Genomic DNA, 25,659 nt, shown 5'->3' on the forward strand with positions numbered 1-25,659 from the left:
AATTTAAAGCATTTGTGCAGATGTACTCGTATATTCATGGACGGAACTTTCAAATACTGTCCAAAGTATTTCTTGCAATTATTCACACTTCATGGATACTATAATGGGCATTATATTCCGTTGGCATTTTGTTTGCTCAAAGATAAATTAACAGAGACGTATGCAAAATGTCTATTCTATTAAACAAATGTAAGGAAATAAATTTGAAGTTCCAACCAGAAGAAATTGTGATCGACTTCGAAAAATCTATTCACAACGCCGTCAAAATTGTATGGAATGAAGTTAAAATAATAGGCTGTCGATTTCATATTAGTCAAGCATGGTGGAGGAAAGTTCAAGAATTGGGGCTATCTAAGGATTATAAAGAGAGAACCGAAGTTGGAAAATGGATTGGATACTGTTTTGGTCTTCTTTTTTGGGTAAAAAAAATTACTTATTATTTTGTACAATTTCACATTAATTTTATGTTAATGTAATTTTCATGTATTTTTCTCTTTAAATATTTTTTTTCTCTTTCTACAGAACCCGAAAGTGTTGGTGACTGTTTAGTATTCGAGCTGAATGAAATCAGGCCACATAATCAGCAACTGGAAAAATTCCTAGATTATTTGGTCGAAACTTATATTGACGATGATGCTCCATTTCCACCAAAAATCTGAGCTTCGAAATCAGCTTGCAGCCGAAGAACCACAAACGCATGCGAATCGTTTCATGCTCACTTAAATAAATGTTTCAATTTTAGTAACCCCAACATATTTGTATTTTTAGATATCATACAGAATTATCAGTCTGAAATTTACATACAAATTCAGAGCATTCATACAAAAAAAAAACACCTAATATCAGAACCCAGAAACGCGAAAACTACTAGAAAAAATAAAACAATTAGATGATAACCAAATTACTCGGCTTCAGTTCATTAAATTGACTTCCCACTATTTTAGTTTTTAATTGAATGTAAATATGTATATAAATATAATAAAATTATATATACAGTTTATTTATTTTCCTTGTTGCAAACCCTGTCTTTCGACATGTCTTAAAATTGGTAGAGACAGGTACTCAATAAATTTTATTAAGTACAACAGGTACTGCCGGACGAAAGTGCATGTACCCTAAAATTGAGTCCGGCCGAAACCGTAGGTTTTGCAGGTAGGGCGTTTTAAGGATTAGGTAATTAAAAGATTTCTCCGGACGAAACTGTATGTACCCTACCTACTACTATTCTTTTTTTCACGTTATTTGAAAAAGTTGAATCTATCGCTGGATTCACTATACGAGTATCTTAATCACGGAATTTCTATAATATTAATGGATTAGGATCGTCAGCTGATTTATATGATATTTTAGATAGGTAGGTATGTGCGTACTATGTAGGTATTTATTAAAAAATTATTTAGGAAATGTTAACGGTACAATATAAACACTTTTTTTTTGTTAAATTTGGTGAAATTTACGTTTTATAATTTGGATTTTTATTTTTGTTCAAAATAGTCCACACTGCATTCTTATTTAGGTATCTTTGGAGAGATTATTGTTACGCCATTGACTTTCAGTTGGAGGTCAACTGGAGAAAGCATGCATAAAAGTCAACTGACCGAATTGAGTTACACCGCTGTGGTAAAACCAAACATGTTAATTCAGCAAAATAACAACGTAGATAAACGTAGTGAATTATCGAAGCAAAACATGAACGTTAAAAGTAACAAAACTACCAAATTGTCCGAAAAGTAAGTTTTTTCTGTACAATAGCACAATACTCTAACTTAAGTTTTTAGGTGCGTTGTTGTAAAGTCGTTTTACAATAAACACTTCCCAACAGACAGGAGGACGTACAATTGGAGAGTACCTTTCGTGGGTTTGGTACAAACTTGTATTATTTATCAGGACGCGATGTATTGAAACAATTTTTTGTAGGTACTTTCAATTCTTTCGATGCATTTTGTCACAACAGAATTTGCTATAAGATGGTACATGAGTAACAGAGAAAATCACATTCTTCTTCATCTTTATGTATTTGTGTCAGCCGCCTTAAGTTATGAACTCCACTATGGCTTAAAAATTGTTAGTTCAATTTGTAACTTAGGTACAACTAACATTACATTAAATTGGTGTCTGTTAATAGGGAGATCGTAAACAATATACTCCATGGTTGTTACTCAAATTGGTTGAGATATTCTTAACTCTTGCAACTATTATTTATATATTGGTGGACCACCCCTGGCATTTGAACATATCTGCACCCCTCATTATTTATGGGATTGTTGTTTCGAGTGAGTAGCGTTATTTTATTAATTTTGTTTTGCATAAATACAACATATAATCTGTTACAAAATCAAAAATCCACCAACACTGCATTCTATCTCGAAAATACAACCGACAACGTCGCCAACTTTTGTTTTTAGTGTGTCTGCAAGTGTCAGAAAAAAGTGTGGTTATGAAAGAAAACTGTTGACAGTTGTTTAGGTCTTAATTCATCGTGTTTTTTTATTCTCATTTTTTTTATATCACTCAAAAGTTATGATACGGTAGCTACCACCTTTTTGTACATAATAATTATTTTGTGTTACGTAAATAAACTCAACGGTTCAATGTCAAATTTTGCCGGGAGGTTGGGCCAACCCAAAAAATTAAACTTATTCTAGGGATTTCTTTTTTTCTGCCAACATAATTCAACAGGTGGTGGATTTTTGATTTTGAAACAGATTATACATATACCATCCCTTATTCGTACATTTAGGTAGGTTAAAAAAGGATTTTTTTGTGACGTAAAAGTAAGTGCGTCACTCTGTTGACAAGGTTAAAGTGGTATCCATGTGAAACAATCAGTACCTACAGTACTGCAGTGGCGACTCGTTCTGTATTTTTCAACTCAATTCAAGTTCTGTGACTTGCTTTAAAGTACTTCAGTGAGCTTATACAGGGTTATTCTAAATGATTGTAGTCCAAGTAGGCGTAAAAACTTAATCTAAAATTTATGGTTGTATAAAAAATATCAAAGTAATGTGAATAAGTGAGTACACACCGTTCACACACAGGAGTGTGAACTCAATATTGTTAGAATTGATTGCAAAACAACGCAACATTTTTGGATTCAATCGTTAATTTAAAAAAAAAAAAAATAATAAAACTCTCATTACCGCACTTTTCACCTAAAAAATGACAGTGACAGCGACAAAAATTGACAGTTCACATGAAAGCGGCAAGAATTTCATAATAGGGGCATGACCTGCTTCGACTACAATCATTTAGACTAATCCTGTATTACGAGTATATTGTACTACTCCGGACACGGAATCTTGGCCACGACTGACATTTAACTGACAAAAATGTGTGAATAGGCCTTTATTGAATATAACCCAACTTTTGACTCGATAATGCCATTTCCCTGCTTTTTTGATGTCATAAGAAAAACTTCAAAGTGATTTTTAGTAATTGTCATTTATTAATGACACTAATGACTGGTTTACATCATTTTTTTAGAAATGTCTAAAAAATGTTGGCCAAGATTCCGTGCCAAAATCAAATAACCACCAACTACCCAAAAAATCAACCGGCAGCGTTGTGTACTTAGATTTGATTGGTCCAACATCCTAGTAATAATATCAAAATTGCCATTATACATTTAGTGTAATTTTGTTTTCACCAACTTAATTCAACAGGTGGTGGTTATTTGGATTTGGCACGGCCTATACATAGCACATACTTTTTTTACCATTTTCAAAAATGAGTGCTTCCATTATTGGTAGACACACCTTTACATTTCACTTTAGGTTAGGGTGGCTGCGATTTCCCGACAGATGCTGTAAATTTCTGGGGGATACATATTTACAACACGGGTAGTACCGTTGAGTAACACGCACGGTTGAGTTTCTCTTTGGTAATTGTTTACTTTAGTTACTTGTCGAATTTTCGCGTTTTTTCTGGACAGACCCATTTAGGGCGTCCTCCTAGATCGTTTCCCACCACTCAAACCTTGTGCAAAATGCCCTTGTTTTTCTCTCTTGCTGTGTTTCAAGGTCGCGTCGATGTCGTATAATTAAAGGGCAAGGAACATGCATTTGCGCAAGGTTTGAGTGGTGGGAAACGACGTTAAGAGCGTCTGGCCAGAAAAAATGTGAAAATTCGCCAAGTAACTAAAGTAAACAATGACCATCTCTTTTTATAGTTACTTAAAAATTAAAATGTTCATGTGTTGCTGTAATTTAGTGTAAAAAAACACATTTACATCTGTTATTTTTCCGATAATTTTCTTTCTTTCATTTTTATTGACTAATAAATGATCATAATGAAATATGGAAAATGCAAACATCGGGTTGACAGCTCCGTATGTCAAAAAATTCGACATTTGTTATTTCATAAAAATCTGCAAAAGTGCAAAATAAAATATTCGGTCAGCCGAAAAGTATTACAATACAATAGACTTTTCGGCTGACAAATGTGGTACGGTAGGTATTTTCCACCGCTCAAACTAATTAGGCCCTCGGGTTTGCCTCGGCCTGAAACCTAGTTTTCGCGCTGGAAAATACACCAACCGTACTCTAATACATATAAGTAACTACATGGTTATTACAACACATGTTGTCACATTACCCTAAAGATATGTTCCCCAGAAAAATGATAAAATGTAATGTTTCTCGATTCTCGTTATTTTATTTGAATGGAAAAAGATCAATTTTGTGTTTTTGCTGCAAATAATTTTAAAATAATGCAGTGCTCTGGTTTCACGACTCATATCATCGAGTTCGTATATTTGATGAGAGAATGTAATGAAGCTCTGGCGTCTCATTTTGATAGTAACAGTATCCTTTGGGGCCGACTTAATTGCTTCTTTGTATCACCATCAGCGATGTCTTTCGCCCAGTTTGAAGAAATAATTTAAGCTGTCTTTGACAAATGTCGTTACCGTTAGAAACGGACCAAAATAAGGGGATAGGTTCTTTTGTTTTATGTCATGGGTCCATGGGAGTGATATCCTCTTACTACCCAATTTCAGGCAATTAAAATCGTTGAATGTCCAATTCTAAAAAGTTGACAATATTATCGGTAATACAAGGTGATTCATCAATCATCAGTAATAATAAGCCCAACGGAATTGAAAAAGCAACCCACAATACATTTGGAACGTAAAGCTGGATATGGACGCGATAAAATAAAATCCAGCTTGCGGTTAACAGCTGACTGCTTTTCTTTTATTACCTACATACTCAATACGAAAACTACCAGCTGTTATTCGTTAGACGTAATTTGAATCATCAACACCTTGTACAATCACGGCCATCCAAAAGTGAACGATAGCTTGCGAACGATCAATTTTCTTCTAGCTTTGCAATTGCCCTAGCTATCTGAATCGGAGTGAGATGTCATGGCATTTAAAAAAAATACTTTCAATAATTTTTTTACGCTAGTATCAAACTGTAACACTTTAGGACGCCTATAAGATTTAAGGTAAAAATCAAACTATTAAATAAAAACGTTCACTTTTGGATGGCCGCGATTGTACATCCTAAATTCTTTTCGTAATCAGATACACATTACTTTGCCGTAGCATTTTCACTTCTTTTATCGATTCATGTATCTCTTCTTTGATACAACTAACGTCCCTCTCATTGATTTTACAGCGTTAATTATTTTTTAAGAAAGCTGTAACCTCATGTCAAGTACCAGTCAATAATACTCCCTAAATTCCTTCCTTTTTTCAGTTGGTTTTTGCCATTTTTGAAGCAGTTTGAACATTTCTTTCCACAAAAACTCCTTTGGTTTCTGTGAAAAACCTGATCGAGTTAGGTTGTAATTTTTCTTCTCTAAATAAATACGAGTACAACTCTATAGTGCGAGGAAATAAGACAATATTTTTTTTACTTAAACACTTACTGGAAGTGAGCATTTATTACTGTAGAATTATTAAATTTGTTAAACTTAACAGGAATCACAATAAATATTTTTCTTTCCACCTAGAGTTGTCAAAAATATTTCCGGAAATATTTTATGTATCCATGTTAATAACAATAAACGTAGCTTTCCCATTGGATAGTAGATTCATGAATGCGATTTTCTGTGAAATTTAGTACCGTCTCACACAGCGTAGATAAAATATTGTACATAAACATAACACGCGGGCTAAAGCATATTACAGGAAACTCATGTGTTTTGTGATTCTGATTACAGATGAACTCGCCCTAGTCATCTGCAATCTTCACACGCCAATCCTGCAATATTGTTTTTATCCCACTAATTATGTAAATAACTATTTTCTTAATGAAATAATATCTTCAAGGTAATAAATAAAGCCTAATGTCAAATTATTATTTTCAGTACTAAACGGATTAACAACCTACATTGTCGGGTCAACTTCATTGAAGCAATTACGTGGACATCTGGCCAAAGAGAATGTTGACGTCAACATTTATGACAATGTCGATAACATTTAAGCTATTTAAATGTTATTTGTGTCCAAATTATTTATTTTTCTATTGTGTCTTATGGTTTTTATTATCTATCATATACATTCATTATACAGGTTATTCACGAGAGGGGTATTTCTGATTTTTTTGCCGCAACCCATTATACACGTTGCAACAATATCTTGATTTCAAATTTTAAAAATAATTATAACTGAATCCACGATGGCTCTTAGTTCTGTCTCTTTGATGTTAAAGCAAATAATCTTTGTCAATTCGAAAAATTTGTTTTTACAATAACGACGAAAAAACTTACATGCTCCTCATTTATGGCGAGTGTGGAAAGAATTCCGTCGCCGATGCAGATGTTTACAAGCCGATGGTAGACACTTCGAACACCTTTTACATTAACTTAATTCGTTAATTTATTTGTTGAATTTTGATTAAATACAGGTCACCTGCCAATCTGACATTTCCGACAAATCTATCCAACTTACTTTGATTTCTAATTTAAAAGAAATAACATTCGTGTAGTAGTTACTGCCATTGGTATTGTTGGTTGCGGCAAAATAAAAATTCAGAATTACCCTGTATGTAGATACATACATATAATCAATTCACTTTTGTAATGACGAACTAGAGTTACTAAATTTAGTAACTTTTGTCTTGTGAACACATCTTTTTACCGCGAATTTGGGCTTTTAAAAAGTTAGGTTATGGGTCACGTCATTTGTTCTGTCAAAACTGGTCCCAATCAAAGTATAGTGAAATTAAACTTGTTTAATAATTTTGAAAAAAAAAGCAAAGTTGCACTAAACAAATACAAAAAGGCAGTTGAACGTAACAATGAAATAATTTTACATTTTGCTACTCATCCTCGTCATCGTCGGTGTTTTCTAAGTCCGAATCGGAATCTTCAACCAAATTAACAATAATTGGGGATATGTCATGGATGCTAAAGTTTCCCATAAGCCTTGTTCTTGTTCTTCATTTAAAATTTTGTACATACTTCTGGGACTAAAGCTTGTAGGTACAGCACTTAGGGAGAGTTTTATTTTAGATTAGGATTTACCGAAAAAACATCCGCCACTGCTTCTACAATTTTGCACTTTACGTATTTACGTTTCCATTATCTCCATGAGTAATTTCTTTTATTTTGTTGAAAGCCTTTATTAAAATGTGCTGCTTCGTCTGCTTGCTTATTGATGCTTTACTCCGTTTTGGAAATTCATTCATTTTGGCAGTGACAATAAGACAATAATATGACAATTTAAATCATTGCCAACTGTCGAATTTTCATTTATTTTGTAAAAAAATGTAACAAAAAAAAAGTTCCAGTTAGTTCGTCATTACAAAAATGAATGGATTATACATACATACTTACTTAATTATACAGGTGATTTCTAAAAAACGCCGCAAGTCTAACTCAGTTATTTATTGTTCGATTTGTAACTTTAGTGTGAAGCGATGTTTCCGGATGTTTCCGGCGCCCATCTAGTCTGGGGGTTTTTTCCAGACACGTTTGGGGTTCCGTGTTCGGAATTAAAACACACACTGTGTTTTTGTGGTATATTAGTACAACAAATTATTTACAACAATTAAATGAACGAATGACAACGCACAATGACCTGTTGGTCGTACGGTTTGAAAATTAAGTTTGAGAGAGAGTTTTCTTGCTAAACCGGAGGTTTTATAGACGGTTGTCCAGGTAGGACAGAATCGGCTGGTGGCGGTACCGTTGCTATAGGGCATTCATTTTAAACGTTGGGTAAAGTTGTAAACTCAAAACACCATAAATTACGAAAGCGGCAAATTTTCATTGTATCGGTCCGTAAAGTAGGAATCCCTCTGTTCATATAAAACTGGTACCACGTCGTACTTTCACCATCTTATCGACGAGCAAAAGAAAGAGACGTTAAAATATCCACAAGTAAAAAAAATTAAAACACATTTTGTGATCAGTGACCAAAAAAATGTAAAGAGATTGTTGAATTTAAATAATGTATTTGACAAATAAGATTAGGTACTTAATAAAGAAATAAGAGTAATTAGTAAAGTATCCATTACATGTATCTTTTAAAGTAAGTAAAAAATAAATAATAAAATACGTAAACAAATAAAAAATTAATCGTCATCTGAATCAAATTCACTAGATGATTCACCAGTATTGGCAATAAATGTTAATGGTGTTTCACTTGGTCTTCCAAAAGTTGATCTCGATGCTACCATTCTTTAATTTTGGACCCGAATATATTGAACACAGTTTTAGATTCACTGAGTTTCGGACAAGTGTCAAAGCAGGCAAGTTTTATTATAAAACCCAACATTTAAAATGAATGCACTATAACAATTGTTCTGGCACCGCACCTTTCGAAGAAACACGGCCCCTCTAATCCTTTCCTGGCACCGTGTAACAATAGTCAACTCTTTTTTGAAGTGAAACTTTTTATGGGAGGGTTTTGAAATTCTGATCGGCAACCTTTTTGTGTGACGAAAAGTGGTGGGGATAAACACTGCCTGGCACAACGGTTGCGCCAATATTTCCATCTCACTTAAATGTAGCTTAATCTGTTTGACACGATACAAACATCCCTTAAAATTGTGTATACTTCTGTCTTTGTCACACTCACGGCACTTATCGAAAATGTCCTCTCTTTAAATTTGGAGGCTTAAAAATGAACAATGAGTTACACATTTCGATATTGTTTAGTGTTATCGTTGTTTATTTTCTTCATTAAAATATACAATTTTGTTGTGAATATGCCTAAGTTAGGCGCAGAAAGAAGAAGAGCGTGGCGTGAGAGAAAACGTACGAGTGAAGTGACAGTTCAGAATGTGAAAAAAAGAAAAAATAAATCTGAAATTGAACGAGATAATATAGAAAGGAGTAGAATACGTGCTAGTTTGGACGGTGTAAATAATAAAGACAATGAACCAGCAACTAGCAGCTCAGCCACCTCCCCTTGCACCTATCAGTGATAATTTACAATATTCTGATTTCCCTGTAATACAAAAGTTTCACTTCTATCGTGCGTCTTTACGACACACTCTCTTTTTTTTTTCAAATGGCAATGTATATGTTACGGTAAGAGTTCAAAAATATGAATGGTGTGTGAGAAATCAGCTTCTGCTAAATATTTCTAAATGTAATGTGATGACCTACGCGAGAAAAATGAACCCACTCTACACGGTGTATAAGATAAATGGATCAATGCTTGAGAAACCGGACTCCATTCGTGATTTGGGTGTAACTTTTAATTCACAGCTTTCGTTTAATGATCACATTGATCTTGTGGCCCAATCAGCATTTAAGTCTCTGGGGTTTATAATGAGGAATAGTCGAGAAATATCTGACGCTGATACGCTCAAAACCCTGTATGTGACGTACGTTTGATCGCGTCTTGAGTATTCTTCGCTAGTTTGGTCACCCATCTACAATAGTCACATTTCTACGCTTGAAAGGGTACAGCGAAGGTTTCTCAAGGCGGTTGCTTGTTCTGTAGATGGAGTTTATCCTCCTAGAGGTTATCCTCAGGAACTCCTTCTTGAAAGATTTAATCTTGTGTCGTTGGTTTCAAGACGTGTGGAGCATTCAATAATTTTCCTCTATAAAGTTCTACATAATTTATATGATTGCCTTTATACAGGGTGTCCCAGAACTGGCTCCCCAGAGAAAAAAGGGAGCCTTAGGGCGAATATATTAACGTGTATTTTGAAGAAAAAAAGTCCTATCTCAAATGATAACCGAGAAAAGACATTCTGAAGTTGACCAATTAGAGTTGAGCATCATTAAGGTGGAATAATCGCAATTTAGCGTTGCCTAGGTTTCCTTTTTATCCGTAAACCTCTATAATTCTGTCGATTAGATTTGGTCCACTACATTTATTAGAATGATTGTTTACGTCAGTTTGACATTTGTTATACAATTTCGCTGCGATATTTAATTCAAGTGTATCATTTAACATGTATTCTTCCTTTGAGTACGTAGATATGATTCTTACTTTTGCGCGATGTGGGAACAATGCACGTGAAGCAGCAAGGTTGTACCGTGAACAATTTCCACAAAGACAAAGTCATCCGGATCATAAAACAATCCTGAAATTAATCGCTCGGGGTCGAGAAACGGGTCAGATGCAGCCAGTTCGAAGAAGAAGTTGGGGGTACTCCAAGAAATGTAAGGACTGTCGAACACGAGGAAGCCGTATTGAATGTCTTTGAGGAAGACGGCACCCGGAGTATTCGAACAGTTTCTCGTGAAATGGGTTTATCCAAGAGTTCGGTGCAGAGAGTTCTAGCTGATAATAGGAGGCATCCGTACCACTATACACGAGTACAACATCTTCTGCCAGAGGATTATCCAATTAGGCGAGAGTTTTATCTGTGGTTAATAAACCAAAACGATGCTCCACACTTTTTGTCACGGATAAGCAATATGCTACAGAATCACATAGATAAATATTAAAAAACTATACAAAATAGAAAAAAAAAATACATCCGCTATACATAATATCAATAATTATCAATAATGTACACTCTCAACATACGCTTAAAATTTGACAAATCATTACATGCCTTGATGTCTATTGGTAACTGATTAAATAACATAAGTCACTGATGGTATAGACTATTGCACTTAGGATTAAATTTACAGAGTTGTAAATCAAAATCTTCACAGTTTCTTAAATTGTATCGTTGCCGTTCCTTTACATAATTAATTTTGTCATGCAAATAACGTGGTGTTTTCTTTATCCTAATTTTGAACACAGTTATAAGGGTATTAAAGATAAGTGTTTGCTTCACAGATAAAAATTTCAAAATTTTGAGCATTAGATTAATCGGTGTATATCTACTGCAACATAGAATATTGCGCATTGCCCTATTTTGCAAATTTTGTAAATGTGCACATTCGCCCCCTTCCCCCCTTACGCACTATTCCCGTAACATATACATGTTTTTATTTAGTATGGTAGAGGATTTTTTTCTAAATCAAATGATATCTAATAACTTGACCTTGAAGTAATATTAAGGAGGAAAAAAAATTAATATTTGATCAAAATAATCGGGCTTCCAATAACAAAATTTAGTGTGCCTTGGAAAACAATAAGATCATCAAGCGATAAATGTCATGTATGTGTCAGTATCATAGTTTCATTCAAATTTTCAGTTATTTTATTATTCGAATTTATTATTTTTGTGTGAAATAACACAGTTAAGAACATATGGACCAATTCGGTGGCCGGCACGTTCGCTAGACCTTACGTGTCTCTGTCTCGATTTTTAGGTTTGGGGCTATCTTCAAGACCAAGTTTATCTAACCCAAGCTGAAAACGAAGAAATTTTGAGACAAAAAATTTATTAGTGCTTGTTCCGAAATTTCTCCTAAAGTAATATTGATTGCGACCTGTGGCGTGACTAGAAGGTGCCAGTTGTGCATTCAACAAGGTGGTGGTCAATTTGAACAATACTTATAAGGACATTTTTTTGTCTGGTTTTGTTATTTGAATAAAATATTCCAACATGCTTGTTTTTCACGGCAGACTTGATAATTTTAGATTACTTAATGTGGATTTTTTTTCTACTAGAGTTTGGAAAACTACCTAGCATATTAGAATACTAATTTGAGTTAGCGAAAGTGGAATATTTTTTAACAAGTTCGGAAATAATGTTTCAATACTAAAAGTTCAATTTTGATCGCTTCCTTAGTACGTTTACATCTGACATTTGTATCCTGACATTTATCTCCAGTGTCGGACACACAATTTCAAGAACAGTTTACATTAGGTGAAATAAACGATATAAATTACATGACAAAAATGTCAGCAACAAGCATATGACACCTCTCGATGTCCAAGATTGCAATAAATATCAAAGCCGTTTAGATCTAGACCAGCGATTTATGTAGCTACACATCTCGCTTCTCTCTCACTATACAGGATTATTCACGTAAGATGACGAGCCTGACCAGGTAAAAATGAAACCCAAAAGACAATTCACAAAACAATCTCGATTCGTGTGTAAATTGGGCTTTTTTTGAAATGAGTGGGTCAGATTAAAACGCGAGTGAAACGAGCGTTTTAAAGGCCCACGAGTGCCAAAAAAGTCCAATTTACACAAGAACGAGTTGAATACAACGTTTTTTTGTTCGACGACCCCCTTAAAGGCTCCAAATCGCTTAAAATCTTTAAAATTAACTTGACGTTTCGTTTTGACAAGTTGTCACATTTATCAAAATCCGTTCACATAGGAGAAAATTCTCAAATTCTGACAGTGTCAAACAAAAAACATTTTTATTGTATTTACATTGATATTGTGTTTTTGTCATAAGAGTTATGAAACTATCAAAGCGGAAAATTGCTGCAAGTATGATTATTGATTATTATAGGTATATTCTTCGATTGACGTCGCAAATATCTCCGCCATCTCGACCAAAGCATCCCTTTTTTTAATTCTATCCCTGTAGACTTTATCTTCTACGTCCCACAGTACAGGCTTATTATGGTACAAGTCAATTAGTTCTTCTATTTCTGTTTTTAGCCACTCTTTTTTTTCACTCATTTCAGATAAATAATATGCAATAGCAACAATGAAAATAAAAATGATTCACAAATTGCAGTGAAATGCACTCAGTAATTATTGCTCGACAGTCGACACAAAAGTAGACAGTAGACCGCTAATCAACTTTAGAACTTATCGCCGATATTCATGTGTCTGCAAAAAATACCCGTTTCCACCTATACCTCTAGAAGTGTCGGTAGATATTGCAGACATACGCCGCAAATGTACCGGACAGAAATTCTACCCCGTTTACATTATGCTATAGCTACTGTCCGACATAAATATCATACAATAAGTGTCAGATGTAAACCTAGCATAAAGATACGTAACTTGAAATCTGTCAAAGATAACCTCAAAATTTACAACCAATTAATGTTTTTTTAAGACTTTCTTTAAGCTAACACGAAAAACGTTCAAATATTCCTGCGCTGTTACTTTTCAGGTATTCGACCTGTTTTGCATATTCTTCAATATCAAATGATTCACTATAGCAGACATTTTAATAGAATTTCCGGAAATTTACGCGAACGAACACCTTACACGCCTTCACCAACTTTGTTTTTTTTAATAAACAAATTTGTTACTCTATCTATAGTAACGAAAACAGAACAATTTTGATTCCACTTTTTAATTTAGAATGAATTATAGAAAATTGAAAATATCCAAATTTAATTTGTTTTTCCAAACTCCAGTTAAAGTTTCCACTCTGTAGGGGAGAGTTGCCTTATTTGAACCACCTTCAAATTTGGACCACACCATTATTTCCGCTCATATTTGACGTCAAGATCTGTAATCTTATTACCCATAAGGAAAAAACGCCAAGTTGCACCCATTTAGTGGAGACACAATTGTAATTAATGTTATAAGTCCGGGAACTCATAGTTTTTTACAGTACGAGTGAAACGTTTAAGGCTCCACGATCCCTCACGTAGCGCCTATACTAAATACATGGAGTGATTTTTTTCGGAATTTTTCTACAAAATCAACTTTGAAGCAATGCTTGACTTTTGGTTGGTTAGTAGGCACCTAAACGGAGGTCGATAGCATATTATTTAAAAAAAAAGTATAACAATCAATTTGTAATTAAATAAAAACGCGAAATCATTTTTTTCGGATTTTTTTGTCCTGGAACGTTTTTTCGCGGTAAGTAAACACTCATTTGATTGATAATTGAAATACGGAGGTCGATAACATTTTCTTTTTTCGTTTACTGTCGTAGTTTTTTTGTTATTTATAAAAAATAAATCCGAAAATAGGCAACAAAAAGTACTTAAGACGACGCGGCCCTTGCCGCTCGGACATGATTTATGGTTAGTGAGAGCGACTTACGCAGGTCCTTATAACGCACTAATACTTTTATGACCGAGGGTTCGGTCAGCCCATTGCTTTGGGCCGTCATTTATTACAGGAGTCCTCACCCTACCACTCTTATGGGGTTTTCAATGTATAGTTCCGGCATCATATCTCCGTTATTTTTCAATTTATATTTTTGAAATCCTTGCACTTTTTTCTACAAACTAACCGTATGGTTTTTTCAAAATAGTAATTGTAAGGACCAAAAACCTTACATTCATACATGAGTGTTTATAGGAATCTGAAAAATTGTAGATTATTTAGTTTTACATCGTTCAAAAAAAAAGCCCATTGGAATCCGACTGTTCATCAATCTGTAATTTTGCCGGAACGATTTGTCTCCAAATTTCGATTCAAAAGCACACTATCCTTTTCTTGCTAGCCTTCTTGTCTTACTCATTGCCGTTTTTACAGAAACCTCGTTCAGCTGTAGGTCGAGGGTACATTTATGACTCTATTGTTCGCCTAATGCGAAAGATCCCTAAGAAAACATTTACACACATAAAAAAGATGTACATACTAAAATTTGAAAGTGGATTCGTTTCATAATGATCAAACTGTGAATTCAATTTAAATATCGAAGTATGAAAAATGTAAGACGATAAAGTGCCCGTATACAGCTTATACAGGGTCCCCAAAAAAGAAGACGAGTCCATAACTCCCTTATTTATAGGAGGATTTTTACTATTTATACACCAAATTAAATGGTTGTAATAATTTTAAAAAAATCCGTCTTCAACTGAATATAAAAAGATATAAATTTATAAATATATTTTTTTTTGTCGTCTTGTTTGAATTAATACCTCCTAACAGGGTTATCACAGAATCCTAAAAAAACGTGTACCTACTGTTACGTTATTAATTTACCCTCCATGTTACGTTATTTATTTTCCCTGATGGTGAAATGTTCCCAAAATAACGATTTAACAGACTTCGGGTCGAGATGTACTGGAGACTGCTCGAGAGTACAACCTAAATGTGGGGGTGGGTGGTGATATTCGGAAGAAAGAAAACTCTGAGTGGTTTAAACGAAATGAATATATTTTCACCCAGTTCTGCACACGTACAAATCTGATTATTTGATAATAAAAACGTTTCTCACACTCAATAATTATGAACAAAAATGAAGGGTTGTGCTCTCGCCGCGACAAAAAAAAAGGAAAACTCTCGAAAAATAAATTGAATTCAAAAACTAAATTAAAAAAAAGGGGAGAACCGAAAGTGAAGCCCGATATCGTCCTTTACGCTATTCTTCTACGCCGCCCACGATCGGCGGGACCGTTCCCTCGGGCCTCACCTCGTTTCCCAAAAAAAATTCAAAGTAGAAAAGGAAGTTGCGCGGCGGACGAGGACACAAAAGATAAAGAAATAAAATAAACAAGAACTCTTACAAAAAAACTGTTATCGGCCTGACGCGCTGGCTTCGCGAAAACTAAAAAATTTTTCTATCACCCTGGCCTTGATCGTCACGGGGCGGTCAACGTCTCTGGAGACCTGGACTTTCATAGGGGAATTCCTCGGGCCCACGGTAGACGACGAAATCCGGGCGTGGAATTTGACTCCGCACTCCGGCGTTTGGTTCTTCACGAACCTTCCGTCGGGGATCCGCAAATCCGCTCCTCGGCGTCTGGGTTTGGACTTCCTGGACTCTTCCTCCAGCCTCACCCTAGACGTCTCCACACCCTTTTCTCGCCGTTCAATCACTCGCCGTTTCAGCCCCTTTCACAGTCCCGCACCGATCTGACCTCCCTGACCAAAGACCAAAGACCAAAAACCCCCTCCCCGCACTCTTTCCTGTCTTATCGTTTCGCCCCTCTCAATTCGGGTTATTATTATTTTTGGCGGAAAACGTCGTGCGCACGATGATCGAATCATGGAGAAAACTTGCATTTTTTTTTAAGTGTAACACTACCTATACAGTGTGATTGAAAAAGAATGAGGACAATTTGAATTTGGCGCCTAGTGAATAATTTGTCATGTTGGTAACAAGTATTGACAGCAAAAATAAAGCTTGATATGATCATGGGCGTATCTACTGGGAATTGCAAATTGGTGACAATTGACAAACGAAATCAAAACAATGGGTTTGACCCTGGTTTGACGGAAACCTATGGATAAATCTTGACAGCGATGCTCTTCTGAAGCAAAACTGCCACACACAAAACACGAAACGCACTATAATTTATGGAGCCAAATTCAACTTGTGCTCACCCTTTTCCAATCACACTGTACAATGAAAGGGCACCACACATTAAATTTACCACAACAACATTTCAAATTATTCTTTAGTTTCTGTTTCATACGACTGACCTGTTTTAGCTGACTCATGCTGTACAGCGTAATTTGGAAAAAAAAGTTGGCTATCGTCTGTCAAAAAATACTTAGCTGTCAGAAAAAAATCGAATCGAGGCGACGAAGGAGCCGAGTCTTGAAACTCGAAACGAGGACTGTAGAAAGAGTTCACGAACGAATGTCGTTATGTATTTTATTTCATCCTGTGTGAAATTTCGTTTGAAAGAAACATTGAAATTAATTTCAAAATTATTTAACAGATGCTCCAAATCTAGTTACATTTTTGGAACATGATTAGCAACGATTGTTTGGCAATTGTTTAATTTGTTGATTTTGTTGAAATAATTTGGTGCGTCAAAATGACTTCTAATGCAAATCCTCCAGAAATTGTAAGAAAATCTGTAGAAGCCTGTGCTAAATTAATACCTAGCAAGTCTGGTGAACGGTATCAAAAACAATTCAGCCATTTTTGTGAATGGAAAGCAGAAAATAATGTGAAGAAAATTACGGAAGAGGTTATGCTGGCTGACCTATTTTTTAGATTTGGTTTAAATAGTTATATTATTTCATTTGTAAACTAACGTTTTTAGTCTGAGGGCCCGATTTCAAGTCATGGTCGCAAATAGGTGGTGCAGCGCAAATGTGTAGTTATCTTTATCCTACACATTAATTACCAATGTGCGTCATCTTTCTCTCTTGCGACGTTACCATGACAACAAGTGCGACCGTCGCAAGTCAAGTGGAAATCAGGCCCTTAGAAAGTAAGTACCTGCATCTTCTTTGTGGGCGAAATATTAATATTTAAGTTTAATTTGTATTTAGATGTAGTTTTGAATAAAACATAGACCTACCTACATTTCTTAAACCTGAATAATTGTTATTGCGATTGTTAATTTTGTGTTTCCAATAGCAACACTTAACCGCCTTAAGGCCGTTTTTTGCGTTTTCCCGGACTCAAACTGATGACGTAAAGTATTGGAATTTGACACAGGATGAGATAAAATTGTAAACTCTTGTGATGTACCTACAGCTATATTTCAAACTGTTTGCTAAGAAAATATTCGTTGCAACTTTAAAGGTAGGTATTTTACCTTTTACATCCCGCATCTGCAGTTTATTGGCTACAACTGTCATTTGCTCGATGATATTTCAAAAGGTTATTTGTTGTGGTCAAACTTTAATGAAAAATGTGTTGTTTCCTAAAATGGACTAATACAAGGTGTCGAAATTGGACCGGTTATTTTTAGGAAAAATGATCTCGATCCAATTTAGAACAAGCTATAAGATTTTACAGAGAAGCGGGATTGAACGAATGCGAAAGAAGATATAGTGTACCGACAGCCACTGTATAACATCATTTAGAGAATAAAAATAAAATCTCCAATGATCAGACAAAAGTATTAGGGACCTACTGATTTTGACCAAGAATTGGAAGACCTTCTCGTTCAACATATCTTGAAGTTTGTGTAAAGAATGTTTGATCTTACTATTACCGACATAAAGGGTAGCTTATGACTTGGCTGAAAAGATATCGTCCATATCGTCCATCGATTTAACAATGAGAAACGTATCGCGGGAAAAAAATGGTTCATGGTTTCATCCGAACTACCAACCAACAACCAATGTCAACCAGAATCTACTTCAATCGCAAGGGCGAAAGCAGAAGCAATAACAACAACACCAAATCAACCAAATGCATCCGTTCTCAATCCATTAGTTGCAGCTCGAGTAGGGGCTGTTAAACCAACGCCTGCCACTCCCCCTACTTAAAGGAGCAAGGGTTTAATTGAAAAAAGTTTGTGTAAAATTTCACCCTTGAAAAAAAGAGAGCAGTGCAGTCAGCAGTAGTCCTTACAAATCAGACCTTGAAAAAGGGAAGAAACGAGCAGAAAAAAGGAAAGAAAAGATAAAGAATCAGCTGTTAAAAGATCTTATTGAAAAAAACAACAGCAAAGGAATTTTCAAAAAATAAAGTAAATAGTTGTAAATTTGTTCGGGCCAAAGAAGGCTCCAAAAGCTGTTGAACCCATAGAATTTTAAAGCTCAAAATAGGGATCAGGAGGATGCAGAGTGTTTATATTGTAGAGGTGCCTACTTGAGTTCCAAACAAGGAGAGGGTTGGGGTTGTTGCAAACAGTTGTCGATAGGCACACGAACATTGTGCTGGAATTGTCGAGGGTGATGATTTTATTTGAGATCTGTGCATATAATGAGTACCTACTTGGACGAATCCATGCCAAGTTGCATACACATTACTTGCTACTTGCCAAGTACTTTGTAAGTACTTGCCAAGTACCGCGTAGTGAGTAGCCGGCTTTACGTTTTACACGAGTGGTGCGTTCACAATCAATCGACTCTTCAACGACTACCACGAGGTGAAATTTTAAAAAACACCTGATATAAAGTTGACGTTGTTTTCATTTAGTCAAACTAAATTTGTTATTTTACTGATCCAGATTTTGAGGCAACGTTTCAAATTTGTTGTGAATCCTTTCTAAATTGTTTTGATATAATTTAATACATACCTACTTATCAAGTTGAGAGTGCTCTTTATCGAACAGAGACGTCACTAAATAAAAGAGTCTTGTGACAACAGTGTTACAGTTATTGACCTTTGCTTTGCTTCCTTAATATTATAAACTTGTAACCTTTGTTTGTTCCTGTGCATCCATAAAAGTAAAGGAGCCTGGAGAGCCTGCTTAGACTAGTCAGTGATAATAAAAGAATAAAGTCAAATTCTAAATAGAGTATAAAAATGTTTAATTACGCGATTAACAAGAGCAGTTAAAGACATTTTTTTAGATTTTTGGCACAATTTCACAATAATAAAAATGGGGTGAATGTCCTAATTTTAATTAAATTAATAGTTCAAAATGAACGCTGTGTATTATTTATTTTAATGAAGGGATACATATGTATAAGGTTAGTAAGTGCAATTACAAGTTATAACAGAATCGAGGAAGAGTTAGAAAAATCTAGAGGACATCGACACAACTTCGAGATTTTTCAACTTCCGTAATAACCATAACGGTTTTCGCATAATGGCTTATACGAAATGAATTGACTGAAGTAATTTTTTTGACAAGAGTATTTTGAAGGCGTTAATGTTATTAATGTGATAATTTAAGTCATGTATAAAAAATCCCATAAGCCGCGATGCATTTGTCACTTTGACATCGGATAAAGTTAGCCCTAACTTTGCATCTGGATAAAATGTGTTTAAACTTCCATGGCAAACTTTTTCGAACCTGATTATTGTTTGTTGTTATGATAACGAACCAATAATCTTAAACATTGACAGAGCTTGTAATAAATTGAAGTGCAAAATGGCCAATTCAATTTTTCATAATTACCTACCTATTATTATTCATTAAATTATCTCATCGAATTACGCTCGAGGTTTTTTCGTCCAGGATAAAATTTAATTTTTTAAGCAACCAAATTATCGTAAAAAAATTCAATTTTATCCGGACAAAAAAAAACCTCTCGTGTAATTACAGTCGCTTAATTACTTAGCGCATTAGGTATCGGTGTCATTATTTACGTACCGCATTAGGGCGGTAAGTTCAATTCAACTTGGAGATTGTGTCAACAATAATGATAAGTAGTTAGTAACAGCACCATTGTGCGAAAACAATAATTGAGTTGATTTTGAAGCAAATTTTGAATATTTTGAAAAAATTCAAATGTCAAACTAGAGCAAATTTATCTTTTTAATCGATAGAAATATTTAATTTTTTAAACTTCGAGGTCAAATAAACATCTCAAAAACTTTCCTTTATAACTGATCGGTGATCACTATTGATCAGTCATCACTTATACGGTTGGCTTAAAAAAACGGGAACTGTCAGAAAAAGTTCTGTCAGATTTTATTAAATTTTTATAGTTTGAAACGGCTTTTTAGAATTTAGGTTAAAAAACTGCACTTATGTGTCAGAAATACTACTGTCAAACAGACACAAATTGACATAAATTGATAAATTAAATTTCCAATTCACATTAGGTCAAATTTCATTTCCCGTTTTTTTTTGAAGCCAACTGTACGCAGACGTATAATCTACCTCGAAAATACAACCCACAACGTCGCCAACTTTTGTTTTTAGTGTGTTTGAAAGTGCCAGAAAAACGTGGGGTTATGAAATAAAACTGTTGACAGTCGTTTTGGTCGTAGTTCATCGTGTTTTTTAAATTCTTCGAAGCACTTAATGAACGCTCACTTTAATTTAGCGGTTAAAAGATTCCTTGTTTTTCGAGGCATTTTTATAATTTGATATTTGTGACACACTGAAGGTCAAATTTTGGCGGAAGGTTGGGCCAACCCAGAAAAATTAAACTTATTCTAGGGATTTATTTTTTTCTGCCAACATAATTCAACAGGTAGTGGATTTTTGATTTTGAAACAGATTATACTAAAAATATATTTTCTTCTAAATGTGGGGGGGTGACGAAGTAGTCACGAGGCAACTGTACTAATTTATACCTCTCACTATGTGCTGACACATCTTAAAATTAGAAACTTGTGGTGTCAAAATTAAATACACCAGAAATAAACTCCTCCTGAACTTTTCGCAAGGAATTCCTGTATAATTTCTCCTGGGAACGGTACATATTTTCAATTAGGCAAATTAAATAATAACAATACTGTTTGTTGTCCATTAGAAAACGTTATTACAGAACAATAATATTTTACCAAAATTAATTTAATTGATATAAATAAAACTATCTACTCATAAAATTAAAATATGTATGTACCTTATGAAATGAAATAAAAAAAACAAAACTAATAAGCACTGCGATACATGTTTGTAACCTGAGCTAGATAAATACCTATTAAATATTATTACTCCAATTATATTTAGTTTATTTATGAAAAACACTTGTTGTATTAAATTGGGTATGATTAGTATATTGAACTAAGTGCTTGATTTTCATCTTTGAAAAAAAAAAATTGTAAAAGATTATGGTGGAAAAAAACTTGTTACATTTACATGTTCGTTAATGATCTATTGAACCGTATTAATTTACCTGCTCTTACTTTTTTACTTTCTACAGCATTAAAGTTCAATTTATTCAAAATGTTAACGATTTTATCCAATTTTAACAAAATCTGATTTTCGGTCGTTTTATTCTGCATCATATAATGGTGGCATTTTATTTTATCAAAAATAACTTGGTCCACTTTATGGGGAAAATTGTTGCGGCCTCTAAATTGATGCTGGTCGTCATTCATATAAAAATCCACTTCATATTTTTCATTTTCGTTATTTAAAAATAACAACGGATTTGGCAGACATTTCTTTATATAATCTATACTGTAAACGTTCGTTTCAACAAATGACAAAAATGCTATAACATTCTTAGCGGCATTTTTCTTTGAATTTTTTTCGATTTGCTCGATATTTGTAATAGCCGCTCCTGTCCAAAAATTCAGTATCACCAAGGACATACAAATGGTGCACAGAAGAAAAATCAGATAACCCTCGAATGCTGTCGTTTCAAAGTCTAATTCGGCCAAGTTAATTTCTCCCAGGGTCATGAGATAAGTGGTGAAGAGAGATCTATAGAAAGTTTTGAAAACATCGTGGTCTTGGAAAAAGAGTATGTGAAAACCAACAGCGAAGGCAATCATTATGACGGAAAAGAATATCAACAAGAATGTGAAGTTTTTAAAGACCACTTGCAGCATAATAGACCATTTTGACAGTTTAGGATGATAACCAGCAGTCAACAACAATAAAATTGCCATCTCGATAAAAATGAAAGCACGAAATTCAGTCAGAAAAAAACTCAGCGGGATTGTTATCATCAATAAAATTTCACCTAGTTCATGTAGAGTTGTTGGGCCAACGCTGAAGGACAGCATGTCTTTGATTATAAATCTAAAAATAAAGCATTTAATCACAACATTGAGGAAGCTGGTGAGAATGCAAAATACATACTGACTTGTTGACAAACGAGTAAAATGATAAAAAAATACAGTTAAAGTCAAAAAAACACATGTTTGGATCAGAAGAATGGTCCAAAAGTAAAATTTTGCTTTAAACCATTTTAAAGAAAGAAATACGTTGATGAGCGGATGCGTTAGAAGATTTTCCAAATGTTTATATTTTCCAATAGCAGATATCACTTCAATTTCATTTGATTTTTCTGCAGAACCGGCGACCAAAAATTTAAAATTGAATTTTGTTTTGTAATCGACGAAAGTAGGATTCGGTGTGGAGTTATCTAAAATGACGCAAGAGTCAAAATAATTTTTGAGATCACTTACATCGATCATGTCAAAAGCGCATTTTCCTGCATTATTTTTTATAGTCAGAGATATTTTCGAACGTTTCAGTAACTTCTGTATTGCATTTTTGTGAGAAAAGTAGATGGCATAGTGAAGAGGCGTGTTTCCTGTTTTTTTGTACGTGAGGTTTGGATTTAACTTGTCAGATTCTAAGAAAATTTCGAACAGTTTAGGCTTAATGGGATGTGAACGGCCTTTTACGAAGTTGTTGAGGTGGTCCTGTGTAATTTTGGTCCTTTTGTTTTTTAAGATTTCTTCAAAAATCGCTTGATGGTTTTTATAGGCCGCCAATTCGAGAGGAGTCAGTTCGTTCCTATTTGTGGTTTTGTTAGGGTCGGCGCCGTTGTTTAGTAAAAATTTAACCACAGGTAACAGTCTTTCGGATTTTTTACTGGCAAACTGCAAAATCGTGTTTTCTCCATTATCGCAGTCCACAAACTTGCGAATTTTGTCAAAACTTAAGAATTCTATTATGCTATAATTAACAATCCAGTAAAACAACTTGGTCAAATCGTCCATTATTACGTAAGTGTAAGTTGACAAATCAATATCTAACTCATTTTGCACAAACTCTCTTGTCTTTGTATTATCAATTTGACAGACTCCTTTGTCTAGCAGCAAACGACCAACTCTTTTTAAGTCGTCGGTGACTCTTCCATCATTTTTGTTTTCCCTGTAGTACATGGCAATGTAGTCGATGGCAAATTTTCCACTGAAGTCAAATTTGTTGACATCCACTGCGGCGTCTATAAGCATTTTCATACATTCAAAGAAATTTTCATTATATACGACTCCATATTTTAGTGTAAAAATGATCACAGATTCAGAAAATCTTGTTTGGTTCATATCTTCGTAATCGCATTCTTTAATAATCTCTTTTAACTTGCCCAAGTTGAATGTTGCTGCAGCAAAAAAAATTAATTCATTTTTATCATTTAGACACTTATTGTAAAAATCATATAGTAGAGTGGCTATCATGTGGCTTTTAAATTTCTTTCTTGATTCAGGCGATGGAAACTGCTTTTTGGTCTCATCGTAACTGAGTTTTTGTAGCAGTTCTATATTTTCTAATATTTTGTATTGCTTTAGGATATTTTGAAGTTGTTTTGTATCAATTTTATCACCATCACAGGCACCGGCAATTCTTCGAAGGATTTCGTAGAGGTGAAGTTTTTTTGTTTCTTCTCTCGGTAAATTGAACACGTCATCTGTAAATAATCATTGTTTACTTCCACTTATGTATAATAGTTATTTAATAAACTAGTTTGTTAATGAAGGCGATTAATAATCGAAACTGTTTAAAGCACGAACGAGTGTAGCGAGTGAGTGGCTTTAATAGTTGAGATTATTAATCGCCTTCATTAACAAACGAGTTGATTACACAATTTTTTCGTTGACCGCAAACTTTTTTTTTTGGTGACAAATTTTGAAATTAAAGCCAAATCAAAACCAATTTCATCTTTTTCCATAAAGATGACACCTTATAAATACCTTCATCCTTTTTTTGTCCTGAGGGTAGGCCATTTTTAAATTTTTCAACACTTTCTATTCACTTTTCCACAAAGAATGTCAGAAGACGTCAACTCCATTCACATTAAATTTCACGTAAAAATCACCGTTGCTAAGGAAACCTAGTTACCTTTGAAAAATATGACATGCGAATTATAACCAAAAATGTCGGCTTTTGAAAAAGTGAATTCGTAATTGTGCAGTTATGGAGCTATAAAGTATAGAAAACCCTGCTGCACTACCTGCTCCAGTGTTGGTAAGTGCAAACAATGCATGTTCGAGGTTGTTTATACATCAAAATATCATCAGAACGTCAAAATCGCAAAAATCGTTGATTAATGAAAAATAGTGTATTAATGAGGTCCATTAATACACTATAATTTAGACAAAATAATTCATTAATATTGAAATTAAGAAGCGGTCAACGGAAATAGTTATTTAATAAACTAGTTTGTTAATGAAGGCGATTAATAATCGAAACTGTTTAAACCACGAACGAGTGTAGCGAGTGAGTGCCTTTAATAGTTGAGATTATTAATCGCCCATTAACAAACGAGTTGATTACAAAATTTTTTCGTTGACCGCAAACTTTTTTTTGTGACAAAATTTCAAATTTCAAATTAAAGCCAAATCAAAACCAATTTCATCTTTTTCGATAAAGATGAGACCTTATAAAATATCGTCATCCTTTTTTTTTCCTCAGGGTAGGCCATTTTTAAATTTTTCAACACTTTCTATTCACTTTTCCACAAAGAGCGTCAGAAGACGTCAACTCCATTCACATTCAATTTCACGTAAAAATCACGGTTGCTAAGAAAACCTAGTTACCTTTGAAAAATATGACATGCGAATTATAACCAAAAAGGTCGGCTTTTGAAAAAGTGAATTCGTAATTGTTCAGTTATGAAGCTATAAAATATAGCAAACCCTGCTGCACTATTGGTAAGTGCAAACAATTCATGTTCGAGGTTGTTTATACATCAAAATATCATCAAAACGTCAAAATCGCAAAAATCGTTGATTAATGAAAAATAGTGTATTAATGAGGTCCATTAATACACTATATTTTAGACAAAATAATTCATTAATATTGAAACTAACAAACGGACAACGGAAAAAGTATTTAATGTAACGTAACGATTTAGGTTTAGGTTAGGTATCTATTTTATTAATTTACAGACACGCAGGCCTATGAGGAAAGTGTTAAAAATGAGTAGTTATAATTATTATATCAGTTCTAATGCGACAAATGTGAAACCG

The 25,659-nt window shown here is 34.2% G+C and overlaps 1 protein-coding gene across 4 annotated transcripts in view; it reads left to right on the forward strand.

Moving 5' to 3' along the window:
* The first annotated feature begins 1,544 nt into the window (after window positions 1–1,544).
* Window positions 1,545–25,659, forward strand: part of LOC138133673 (uncharacterized) — a 39,955-nt gene continuing 15,840 nt past the window's right edge. Inside the window, exons 1-5 of one of the 4 annotated variants that reach the window (XR_011160476.1) lie at window positions 1,553–1,730; window positions 1,779–1,863; window positions 1,918–2,064; window positions 2,126–2,273; window positions 6,169–6,185. Coding sequence is in view for 2 of the 4 variants with exons in the window: in XM_069051613.1 (XP_068907714.1) it covers window positions 1,579–1,730; window positions 1,779–1,863; window positions 1,918–2,064; window positions 2,126–2,273 (532 nt within the window). In the remaining 2 variants the exon portion in view is untranslated. Of the gene's footprint in view, window positions 1,731–1,778; window positions 1,864–1,917; window positions 2,065–2,125; window positions 2,274–6,168; window positions 6,186–6,315; window positions 6,479–25,659 lie in introns of those variants that run through there. The other 3 variants (XR_011160475.1, XM_069051613.1, XM_069051614.1) reach the window with 3 other exon arrangements.

Source organism: Tenebrio molitor, chromosome 6, assembly GCF_963966145.1.
Source record: "Tenebrio molitor chromosome 6, icTenMoli1.1, whole genome shotgun sequence".
NCBI lineage: Eukaryota > Metazoa > Arthropoda > Insecta > Coleoptera > Tenebrionidae > Tenebrio > Tenebrio molitor.